The sequence below is a fragment of the Tachyglossus aculeatus genome, chromosome 8, assembly GCF_015852505.1.
Source record: "Tachyglossus aculeatus isolate mTacAcu1 chromosome 8, mTacAcu1.pri, whole genome shotgun sequence".
Taxonomy (NCBI): Eukaryota; Metazoa; Chordata; class Mammalia; order Monotremata; family Tachyglossidae; genus Tachyglossus; species Tachyglossus aculeatus.
Window position 1 is genome coordinate 354,324 of NC_052073.1, and position 12,672 is coordinate 366,995.

At 53.8% G+C, this 12,672-nt stretch overlaps 1 protein-coding gene across 1 annotated transcript in view; it reads right to left on the bottom strand.

The window, feature by feature from the left end:
• Positions 1–12,672, bottom strand: part of GALK2 (galactokinase 2) — a 48,419-nt gene that overhangs the window by 12,018 nt on the left and 23,729 nt on the right. Inside the window, exons 6-8 of the mRNA XM_038750310.1 lie at positions 3,664–3,762; positions 3,162–3,314; positions 943–1,153 (exon numbers count right to left, since the gene is read on the bottom strand). Of these exons, the coding sequence (XP_038606238.1) occupies positions 943–1,153; positions 3,162–3,314; positions 3,664–3,762 (463 nt within the window). The remainder of the gene's footprint in view (positions 1–942; positions 1,154–3,161; positions 3,315–3,663; positions 3,763–12,672) is intronic.

The window sequence follows — 12,672 nt, forward strand, 5'->3', positions numbered from 1 at the left end:
AATAATAATGGCATTTGTTAAGCGCTTACTACGTGCAAAGCACTGTTCTAAGCGCTAAGGGTAGGGAATGGGTCCCCGTAAAGTCATGTGGCTTAGTGGAAAGAGTCCAAGCCTGGGAGTCTGGAGACCCAGGCTCCATCCTGACCCCACCCCTGGCCTGTTGTGGGACCCAGGGTAAATCCCTTTACTTCTCTGTGACTCGGTTTCCTCATCAAAATGAGGATTCTAGATTTCTTCCACTTTAGTACACTGTGAGACCTGTGTGAGACAGGGACTGTGTCCAACCTGCTTATGTCGCACCTACCCCAGCACTTAGTACAGTGCTTGGTACCAAGTGAGCATTTGACAAATAGCAGTTCTGTTGGCTGTACTTTCCCAAGGACTCAGTACAGTACACTGCAGCCAGGTGTGTACAGTACACTGCAGCCCGTAGGTGTTTAAGAGACACCATTTTCCTTGTTGCCCCCCTAAGTATCTGGCAGTGAAACATCTCCACTGGGGCTCTGCCTGCCCCCAGGCCAACATCGGCTGGATTCGTCCTGCTCTCAGGGTCCTGGGAGCTGGGTCCTGCTCTCAGGATCTCAGGGGCTGGGCCCAGTACTTGGGGTCCTCGGCATAACTGGCCCAATGGGACTGGCCTGGGGAGGCTCTGCCACTATTCTGCTGGGTGACCTTGGGTGAGTCACTTAACTACCCTGTGCCTCAGTTTCCTCACCTGTAAAATGGGGGTTAAATCCTACTCCCTCCTACTTAGACTGGGAGCCCCATGTGGGAAAGGGACAGTGTCCAATCTGATTGTCTTGCAGACTCCCCAGTGCTTAGAAGAGTGCTTGGTACCTAGTAAGTGCTTAACAAGTACCATACTTCTTCTCATTCGTATTGTGATGATGCTCCCCATCTCCCTCCTTCCACTCTGAGCCCCCTCCTGGCCCTGAGACTCACCATCTCGGGTGTTGGGGCTAAGGATTTGGGAGCGCAGGTCGTGCAGGCTGATTCCCAGCTGTTGGCAGATCTCGTCAGGGCTGTGGGGTTCAGGGTGCAGGGCGCCGTCCAGCACAGTCTGCATCTCCTCCAGCGTCAGGCCCAGCTTGGCCTGCACCTCCGCCAGCCTCCACACGTCAACCCAGTCGAGCCCCTGGGACTTGGCCAGCAGCTGTGGGGCCCAAAGCAAAGATCGAGGCCTCTCCAACCTGGGGGCGGGGGGCTACTTCCCATCTTGTGGCCCATATCGCCCGGGAATGGGTCGCTTCCCCTTTATGGGGCCGAGCCGCCACCCTTCCCAGGGACGTCGGGGTCTTGGTGGTCCAGGGATCAGTGGGAATGCAGGGGCCAGGAAGAGTTTGGTTGCCTCAGGCCAGGAAGACAAAGGTAGGTCCTCTCCCGAGATACGAGCAGCCTGGCTCAGTGGAAAGAGCCCAGACTTGGGAGTCGGAGGTTGTGGGTTCTAATCCCGGCTCCACCACTTGTCAGCTGTGTGACTCTGGGCAAGTCTCTTCACTTCTCTGTGCCTCAGTCCCCTCATCTGTAAAATGAAGGTGAAGCCGGTGAGCCCCATGTGGGACAACCTGATTACCTTGGATCTACCCCAGCGCTTAGAACAGTACTTGGCACATGGTAAGCGCTTAACAAATACCATCATTATTATTATTATTATTATCCTCAATGGCAATGCTGCATCCACTCCAGCCTAGCCTGGTCACCCCCTTGAGACACTTGACCCACCAGCTCCCACAAAGCCTGGCAAAGACATTTTCACTGGCACTACAAGGTCTCTCTGACTGGTACCGCGAAGCGCCACAGCTCCAGCTCTGACTCCGGGGCTTCCAGGTCCTGAATGTAGCAAGAATGGGGGAGCCCAGGGAGCCTGCTCGAGCTCTCTGTGCCATGAGTACTGTGTGCTGTGCAGGAGCCCAGGATGATGCCCCTCCCAGCTCCCTGGGCTCCCCCATTCCTGCTACTGTCTCTAAATGGTGCCGAACTGTACTTCCCAAACACTCAGTACAGTGCTCTGCACACAGTAAGCGCTCAATAAATGATTGAATGAATGAATGAGTGAAGATGTTGATGACTACTACTACCACCACCAGCACCACCTCTACTAATACTTCTACTACTTTTACAACGACCAGAAGCAGAGTATCCCAGTGAAAAGAGCACAGGCCTGGGAGGCAGAAGACCTGGGTTCTAAGGCCACCTCTGCCACTGGCCTGCTTTGGAAATGCAGGCAAGACATTTCACTTCTCGGTGTTGAAGTTCCCTCATCTGTAAAATGGGGATTAACTACCTCTTCTCCCTTCTCTTGGATTGTGAGCTCCATGTGGAAACTGATTATCTTGTATCTACCTCAGAGTACAGTGCTTGGCACGTACTAATCAATCAACCAATCAATCAATGGCTATTTACTTGGAGAAGCAGTGTTGCCTAATGGATAGAGCACAGGCCTGGGAGTCAGAAGGACCTGGGTTCTAGTCTCAGCTCCACTTCTTGTCTTTCTGTGTGACCTTGGGCAAATCACTTCACTTCTCTGTGCCTCTCTTTCCTCATCTGTAAAATGGGGATTGAGACTGTGAGCCCTATGGGGGACAGAGACTGTTTCCAAGCTGATGATCTTGTACCTACCCCAATCCTTAGTACCTGACACACACAGTAAGTGCTTAACAAATGCCATAAAAAAAATTGAGTGCTTACTATGTGCAGAGCACTGTACTTAGTGCTTGGGAGAACACAATACAACAGATAGTAAGCGCTTAACAAATACCACAGTAATCATTATTACCACAGGCCTGCCCAGAGTCCTGAGCCCAAGGTACTGAATGGATTGGGCAAGAGGCGGACTGGGCTGGACCGGATTGGGTCCAAGAAGGCAGCTCTCCTATGTGATGTTTCCGAGAATCCCCAGGAGTGGGAGAAACTCAGGAATCTCCACGCCTTCTCTGAAGGCAGAGGTCAGGCGTGGGGCAGGGTGTGGCAACGCAGGACAATGCAAAGCAGGATGGGGTAGAATGAAGTGGGGCAGCGCAGCTCAGGACAGGGCTGGGGCACCTCACCCCCTCATCCCCAGGAACCCTGGACTCAGAGGCACCCTCAGGTGAAGGATGCGAGGCACCTGGAGGGGGGAATGGGAGATGGGGAAGGTTCCCCAGGATCTGCCGGAGACGCACCTTGGCTGCGAGTCGACACTCCATCACGCGAATGTTGAAATGCGAGGTTGCAGCTTTGTTCATTTCCACACAACTATGAGCGACCACGAAAACGACACCGGCTGGAAGCTGCACATCCGTGGCCCGCAGCGGGCTGAACTCAATCAGCTTAGCCTGCGGGGGCAGGGAGGCAGGGGATCATGCAGGGGCGCACGCTGAGGAGGCACACTGAGGAGGCACATGGGGGCACACGGGGCTGCCACTCACTGAGAGTTGGCACAGTGAAGGCTGGTTTTATCCCCCCACCTCTACCCCAAGCTCTTGGGTGCAACCTCTGGTGCCCAGGGGAAGCTGGCAGCAAGAGCATCTGGAATGATCCCGCTGCTAGGCTGGGTCAAGGCTCCCCCAGCCCAAAAACCTCCCGGGATCCCTGGTCTGGCTCTGGAGTTAGCGGGGCTGGCAGGAAATCGGGGTCCCGAAGCTCCCCTCCCCAGCAATCGCGTGCTAGACCCTGTCCACGTACAGTTCCGTCCTCTGCGAGGAACGAGATGGACTGGTCCATGCCTCCTCCCTCGGTGCCGATGTAGCGCTCGCTCTTCGTGCAGATTTCTGCCAGCTCCACCTGGATATCGGGTTTGTGTACTGATGAGAACTCCCTGCTGTGGCCAACCCCCTCCTCCCCCGTGCTCTGCACAAGGGCACCTTCCCCGCCTGCTGGAACTCTTCCTGGGGCTCCCCACTGCTCTCCAGGGGCCCTCTGCTGCTCCCTAGAGCCTCCCTAGCTGCTATTATCCCGGGATCCCCCCATACCACTCCCCAGGGCCCCCTGGTCACTCCCCAGGGCCGCCAAATACAACGTTCTGCACTCAGTAGGCAGCCAGTATGCACTCTGCCCAAAGAAGGCAGAGTGATGAAAGAGGTATTGAGGATCAAGTTAGGGGCCCATTCTCCACCCTAGCACCCACCAGTCTCACAGAATGAGGGCTATAGCTGGCAGGCCCCATAAGATCTCATCTGAAAAATCCTGGGTGAATGGTGCCCCCCATTCCACCCCCACCCTGTAACTGTGGCAGGCTAGACTGGGCCAAGGCCTTGGCCAAGAGACCCAAACATGGCTTCGGGGAGCTCAGGGATGACAGTGGAGGAGAATGGAGGAAGTGCGGGGATCAGGGTGGGAGAAAGAGGAGGAGGAGAGGAGGTAACAAACCCATAGGAATTTCTCCTGGACCCCAGAACGCACACAGTGGCAAGCGCTGCCAGCCCGTGTTCCCCCACCCCTGCACCTCCGGTCAGTCTTGGGGCTCACAAGTATGGGAATCCCACAAAAGCCGCCACCGTCCTCTGCTCCAGAAGCAGCCACAGAGGCAGTGGCAGAGGGCAGGAAGCCTGGGGGCCACTCCCCAGGAAAGGCAAGACCGGCCCAGCCCTGGTCAGGGGTCTCCCATTCCTCCTCCCTCCCACTGCCCCCCCAACACCCCGGGACAAGGGCTGGAGGTCATCTGGGTGGGAGGGTGGACAGGGGGAAAAGCAGAGTCCAGACTCTTCAGGACAGTCCATGGGGTTCTGGCCACAAGCAAAGTCAGAGCTGGACCCACAGCCTGGGCTGCTGGTCCTGTGACTTAAATAAAATAACCACCGAAGGAGTGACATAAAACAGCCCACCCAGCGGCAGCGGTGGAGTGTCGGGGAGCAGATAAAGTCCATAAATCAGGTGCCTGGAAGGAGGGAGGAAAGGCGTGAGGGAGGAGAGGAGAGGAGAGAAGAGGGAGGAGAGGAGAGATGAGGGATGTCGGTCTGCGCCCTGGCGCGACCAGGCCAGAGGACCCGCAAAGTTAGCCCTAGGTGACGGCAGTGATGGAAGAGGCTCAAGCTTTCCAGCAACAAGATGCACTATCTGGACAGCTCAAGGAAGGGCAAGTACAAAACCTCTTTCCACCATGCTCAGAGATGTGGCCGGAGGCCAGCGGGCCTGGGAAAGCCCAGCCAATAAACGCCCCCATCCCGCTGCTCCAGGACCACCCAGGCCAGGTCCGGCTCTGGGGGAAAACCCGGGGGACTGGACAAGCATCATCCCCCACCTTCTGCCCTGGCCCAACCACTGGAAGCAGGGGAGCTGTCCCATGTCCATCCGCATCCATCTTGTGCCGCCCCCGGGCCCCTGCCGAGCCCCCAACAGCCGATTGAGCAGCACAGTCTGCCTGGAGCAGGAGCCCAGGGCCTCTCCCTCCGCCCAAACGCGGCCAATCTGGAAATCATTAGTTAAGGCGCGGTTTCCCGGAGTCAGTGGCAAGCCTGCCGCCCCGATGGGCCATAAATGGAGCCAGGCCTAGGGCTGTACTGCATCTGCTGGGGCTGGCCAGCACTGACCAGCACAGACCTACCTGGATCACCAAATCCCACCTAGGCAGGGCAGCGAGGACCCTGGCCCAAGCTCTGGGGTCCCAACCTCCAACGGTGAAGCCCCAGAGCAACAGGCCATTTGCTCAGGATTGGGGCTTCTGGCCAACGCTCCAACCTGCTGGCCTGGGACTGGGAGCCATGGGGCTCCAAAATTGAGGGGGCCCAGGATCCAAGGGCCCCAAGGCCAGAGGAACTGGCAGCTGGAGGCGAGGACAAGGGGGCGGGGGCAAGGAGCTAACCCTAATACACTTTGTGAATCTAATCTACGATTCTTCTAAGAGTTACTTTTATATATCTAAATCCTTGATACAGATGGCTAGATTAAGGACTCAGAAGAAGGCAGGCAAAGTTTGCAGATGGGTGAAGGGCCCACTCAAGGACCCGGGGGACAAAAAGAAGCCTCCAGGATGCCTCCTGTACGTCCCTCAGGTCAGAGCGAATACACCCTGCTGAAGACATTCCCCAACGCCCATGCCCTCCTGAACCCAACAGCCAATGGTGTCACAGGATCTGACTACACTTAGCCTCCGCTTCCTCCCTGACCTCCGCAGAATGACTGGGGATCTCTTCCTCTCCCTGGGTCTATGCATCCAACAAGATCCCCACCAGACGCCCCCCACATTGACTCCTGAATGGTATCGTCTACCAATTGTTCCCAGAATCACAAAGCGGCCTCAGAACCCAGAGGGGCCCGGTGACGGGAAAGTGCAGGGCCCATAGCCAGACCCTCACTTCAGGCAGCAACAGCCTCTTGAAAGCAGCTGCTACCTCAGGCAGCTCTGCACTCCAGACAATGCTCAGCCATTTGGCCCACCCTAAAAAGTCCATTAAAATTCTGAGACTGGTATGGGAGGGGGCGGCTGGCCGGGTCAGACACGGGGATAGAGCACAGGCCTAAGAATCAGAGGACCTGGGTTCTAATTCCTGCTCTACCACTTGTCTGCTATGTGACCTGGGGCAAGTCACTCAACTTCTCTGTGCTTCAGTTGCCTCATCTGTAAAATGGGGATTAAGACTGTGAGCCCCATGTGGGATGGGGACTGCGTCCAACCTGATTAGCTAGTATCTACCCCACACTGCCTGACACATAGTAAGCACTTAAATATCATTAAAAAAAATCTGACTGGAAACCACTTTTCTCAATCAACCGGGCACTGTGGATTGAACATCAATCTGAAGATTGATGCGTCAGCCGGCACTGGGAAAGCCATACCCACAACTAACCCAAGGCCAATGCCGAGTCCACATGCTGAACGGCAAAGCAATGGGGAAAGAGAAAACCGAGGCCAGACGACCAGCCCGATTTTTGGGAGACTGCCACACAGAACCTAAATGAAGGTCTACAGAGCTGTAGTCGTGGTGCCCAATCTTCACTATAGCCGTGAGACCTGGACCCCACTCGGGTGCCATGTCCAGTTCTTGCACAGTTCCACCAGTGTCGGCTGTAGAACAGAATAATGGTGGGGATGGGGCCAGTACAAGGAAGGGCCATTGCAGAAAGGGCAGGGATGAAGGCAAGTGGGAAGCATGAGAAGTGAAAGATGAGGAAGAACAGAGAACCAGTGAGGTGGGGGTGGCAGGCGATCTCCCCAAGCAGCAGGGATGGAGATGGGGGATGATGGCTGATGGGAAGGCAGGGCTGGGAAAAGGAGGATTGATTCTCCTAGACTGTGAGCCTGCTGTTGGGTAGGGACAGTCTCTATACTTGTACTTCCCAAGCGCTTAGTACAGTGCTCTGCACACAGTGAGCGCTCAATAAATACGATTGAATGAAGGATCATAGCTGGTCTGCCCAGGTGTTCCCCTGAGCTTGCAAGCTCCCAGCCCCTGAGAAGCACTTCCAAGGGTCAGGCAGACCCGTGACACAGTTTGGGTACATCACTCAGACAGTCAGCCAGTTTACAGAATGATTGTGCCAACAGGAAATCAAACCATGCCCCACACGCCCCAATGCTCTCTCCGCTGCCACCCCCCAACCCCCCAGCCCTGAACCAGTGCTGCCCTGCACTCGGAGTGACTAGGCACCTACCCAGCTGGCTCACGAAACTTACTTAGGACTCAGCTAAAGAACCAATTTCATGTGGCTTTCAAGAGATAAACCGCAAAAAAAGTAGCTTAGCACTTCTCAAGAAATAATGAAAGATTCTGGACCCTTGGATCCAGGGTGTATGTGTGTTTGTGTTTGTGTCTTGTGTGTAGGCCCATCTTGATTCACTGGAGGTGCTACTGCAGTTGGGTGCAGGCTGTGGTTGGGAGCTGCTGAAGGGTGCTATGAACCCACAGACCCCCAGGTGGGAAACAGTGGGTCAGGGCTATTTTATGGACCAAGCTCACTCTGCATCAGGGCAGGGGTGGCCGGGAACCATATTCTCTCATTTTTCCTCCCACCTAAACGGCTTCTCCCACCAGGAATAATAACAATAAATAATGATGGCATTTATTAAGCGCTTACTATGTACAAAGCACTGTTCTAAGCGCTGGGGAGGTTACAAGGTGATCAGGTTGTCCCACGGGGGGCTCACAGTCTTAATCCCTATTTTACAGTTGAGGTAACTGAGGCTCAGAGAAGTGAAGTGACTTGCCCAAAGTCACCCAGCTGACAATTGGCGGAGCTGGGATTTGAACCCATGACCTCTGACTCCAAAGCCCGTGCTCTTTCCACTGAACCACGCTGCTTCTCTAATAATAATGGCATTTATTAAGTGCTTAATAAATAATAATAATAATAATAATAATGGCATTTATTAAGCACTTACTATGTGCAAAGCACTGTTCCAAGCGCTGGGGGGACACAAGGTGGTCAGGTTGTCCCACGTGGGGCTCACAGTCTTAATCCCATTTTACAGATGAGGTAACTGAGGCCCAGAGAAGTGAAGTGACTTGCCCAAAGTCACCCAGCTGACAATTGGCGGAGCTGGGATTTGAACCCAAGACCTCTGACTCCAAAGCCCGTGCTCTTTCCACTGAACCACGCTGCTTCTCTAATAATAATGACATTTATTAAGCGCTTAATAAATAATAATAATAATAATAATAATAATAATGGTATTTATTAAGTGCTTACTATGTGCAAAGCACTGTTGTCTTCCCTCCCAAACCTTGTCCTCTCCCTGACTTTCCCATCTCTGTTGACGGCACTACCATCCTTCCCGTCTCACAAGCCCGCAACCTTGGTGTCATCCTCGACTCCGCTCTCTCATTCACCCCTCACATCCAAGCCGTCACCAAAACCTGCCGGTCTCAGCTCCACAACATTGCCAAGATCTGCCCATTCCTCTCCATCCAAACCGCTACCCTGCTAATTCAAGCTCTCATCCTATCCCGTCTGGACTACTGCATCCGCCTTCTCTCTGATCTCCCATCTTCGTGTCTCTCTCCACTTCAATCCATACTTCATGCTGCTGCCCGGATTATCTTTGTCCAGAAACGCTCTGGACATATTACTCCCCTTCTCAAAAACCTCCAATGGCTACCGATCAATCTGCGCATCAGGCAGAAACTCCTCACCCTGGGCTTCAAGGCTCTCCATCACCTCGCCCCCTCCTACCTCACCTCCCTTCTCTCCTTCTACTGCCCAGCCCGCACCCTCCGCTCCTCCACCGCTAATCTCCTCACCGTACCTCGCTCTCACCTGTCCCGCCATCGACCCCCGGCCCACGTCATCCCCCGGGCCTGGAATGCCCTCCCTCTGCCCATCCGCCAAGCTAGCTCTCTTCCTCCCTTCAAGGCCCTGCTGAGAGCTCACCTCCTCCAGGAGGCCTTCCCACACTCAGCCCCTTCTTTCCTCTCCCCCTCGTCCCCCTCTCCATCCCCCTGTCTTACCTCCTTCCCTTCCCCACAGCACCTGTATATATGTATATATGGTTGTACATATTTATTACTCTATTTATTTATTTATTTATTTATTTTACTTGTACATTTCTATCCTACTTATTTTATTTTGTTGGTATGTTTGGTTCTGTTCTCTGTCTCCCCCTTTTAGACTGTGAGCCCACTGTTGGGTAGGGACTGTCTCTATGTGATGCCAATTTGTACTTCCCAAGCGCTTAGTACAGTGCTCTGCACATAGTAAGCGCTCAATAAATACGATTGATTGATTGATTCTAAGCGCTGGGGGGATACAAGGTGATCAGGTTGTCCCACGTGGGGCTCACAGTCTTAATCCCATTTTACAGATGAGGTAACTGAGGCACAGAGAAGTTAAGTGGCTTGTCCAAGGTCTCACAGCTGACAAGTGGTGAAGCGGGATTCAAACCCATGACCTCTGACTCCAAAGCCCGTGCTCTTTCCACTGAGCCCCGAAATAAGGAAGGGGCAGGTAGGGTGGGTGAGGCAGGTAGGGTGGGTGAGGAGGCAGGTGTCATTCTCCCTCCGGCCGGGTCGTTTCACGCCTCCTTCGGGCCGCGGAAGATGCGCACCCGGCCGCTCTTGGGGGGCGCCACCTGGTGGACACCGTTATGCCTTGCAGCTCGGCCTGAGGCGGGCTCTTTCCCAGAAAGCAGCTCTGACCGCGCGTGCGCGGACACCCACCCTGTCGCGAGGAGCGCCACCTGGCGGACGTGGGCGTGACCTGCAGTCCGGCCTGCAGCGCTCTCCTTTCCAGAAATCAGGCCTGACCGCATGTGCATCATCATCATCAATCGTATTTATTGAGCGCATACTATGTGCAGAGCACTGTACTAAGCGCTTGGGAAGTACAAGTTGGCAACATGTAGAGACAGTCCCTACCCAACAGTGGGCTCACAGTCTAAAAGGGGGAGACAGAGAACAAAACCAAACATACTAACAAAATAAAATAAATAGAATAGATATGTACAAATAAAATAAATAAATAAATAAATAAATAGAGTAAAAAATATGTACAAGCATATATACATATATACAGGTGCTGTGGGGAAGGGAAGGAGGTAAGATGGGGGGATGGAGAGGGGGACGAGGGGGAGAGGAAGGAAGGGGCTCAGTCCGGGAAGGCCTCCTGGAGGAGGTGAGCTCTCAGCAGCTCTCAGGAGAGCTAGCTTGGCGGATGGGCAGAGGGAGGGCATTCCAGGCCCGGGGGATGACGTGGGCCGGGGGTCGATGGCGGGACAGGCGAGAGCGAGGTACGGTGAGGAGATCAGCGGTGGAGGAGCGGAGGGTGCGGACTGGGCTGTAGAAGGAGAGAAGGGAGGTGAGGTAGGAGGGGGCGAGGTGATGGAGAGCCTTGAAGCCCAGGGTGAGGAGTTTCTGCCTGATGCGCAGATTGCTTGGTAGCCACTGGAGATTTTTGAGGAGGGGAGTGATATGCCCAGAGCGTTTCTGGACAAAGATAATCCGGGCAGCAGCATGAAGTATGGATTGAAGTGGAGAGAGACACGAGTGCACACACACTCTGGCGACTGGACGCAGAAGCTAGAAGCTCAGTCAAACGTAGATGGCCAAGAAGTGACAAGCGCCTCTACTTGTCAAGCAGCAGGTGGCCCTCTGGCCTTCTCAGCCTGCGGGGCCTCCAGGGCAGGGGACGGTCCCTATACCTGCCAGGGAGGGACAGGCTGTGCATTCCTCCCACCCCGCAACCCCTGGCTTCCTTCAAGGCTCTCTACCCCCTCTCCACTTCTGACACTACTCCTGCTGCTCCCCAGGTTTACAATCTGGATGGGGAGACACACATTAAAATAAATTACAGATGGGGAAATGGCAAAAGGTAAACTTGCGCACGCTAATGCTGCAGGGCTGGGGAATCAAAGTGCTTCCTTTGCATTCCTCCCAGCCCCACCCCACCCCCTAAAACCCTGGCTTCCTTCAAGGCTCTCTACCCCTTCTCCACTTCTGACACTATTCCTGCTGCTCCCCAGGTTTACAATCTAGATGAGGAGACACACATTAAAATAAATTACAGATGGGGGAAATGGCAGAAGGTAAACTTGTGCATGCAATGCTGTGGGGCTACGGAATCAAAGTGCTTAAAGGGTTCAGATATAAATGTGTAGGCGATACGGTGGCGGGCAGTGAATAATAATAATAATGATGGCATTTATTAAGTGCTTACTATGTGCAAAGCACTGTTCTAAGCGCTGGGAAGGTTACAAGGTAATCAGGTTGTCCCACGTGGGACTCACAGTCTTAATCCCCATTTTACAGATGAGGTAACTGAGGCACAGAGAAGTTAAGTGACTTACCCAAAGTCACACAGCTGACGGGTGGTAGAGCCGGCATTTGAACCCATGACCTCTGACTCCAAAGCCCATGCTCTTTCCACTGAGCCATGCTGCTTCTCATAGGATGGGGAAATGAGGGGTTAGTCAAGGAAGGCCCCTGGAGGAGACGTGATTTTAATAAGGTTTTGAAGGTTGTGGAGCGTGATCGTCTGTCAGATACGAAATGGGAGGAGGGATTTGCAGGCCAGAGACAGGATGTGGGGAAGGGGTTGGTGGCGAGGAAGATGAGACCCCCAAAGCATTTTTGTACATGCCTTTAATTTATATACTATAAATTATTTGTATTAGTGTCTGTCTCTCCCTCTGCACTGTAAGCTCATTGTGGGCAGGGAACGTGTCTATCAACTCTGTTGTACTGTCCTCTCCCAAGCCCTTAGTACAGTGCTCTGCACATAGTAAGTGCTCAATAAATACCATCGACAATGATGCTGATCGAGGTACAGTGAACAGATTGGCGTTAGAGGAGCGAAGTGAATAAGTTGGGTTGTAGTAGGAAATCGGCAAGGTAAGACAGGAGGGGACAAGGTGATTGAATTCTTTAAAGCCGACAGGAAAGAGAGTTTCTGTGTGATGCGGAGGTGGCTAGGCAACCACTGGATGCTCTTCAGGTAGTGCTGTGTGTTCACACAATTCTCTGCCCTATTTCCAGGCAGAACACAGACCTCTCAAGCCTACCCACTGCCCCGAACACAAAGCAGCCTTCAATGGCAATTGCTCAGAGCCAGGGCACATGACACTAAATCACCAGACCCCCAAGAGGCCACACTGGCAGCTGTAACGGGCCAGCCCATCAGCCCACAGGAAGCCACTCATTCCACAAGCCCAGACTTGGTCTCGGAAAATTATTGCTCATTTCCATTTTCCCTTCCTGCCTTTGGGGTGTGTTCCAGTTGTAAGGACTCATGACCTCATGCTCACCCAGTCCAGCCACCTGGAGC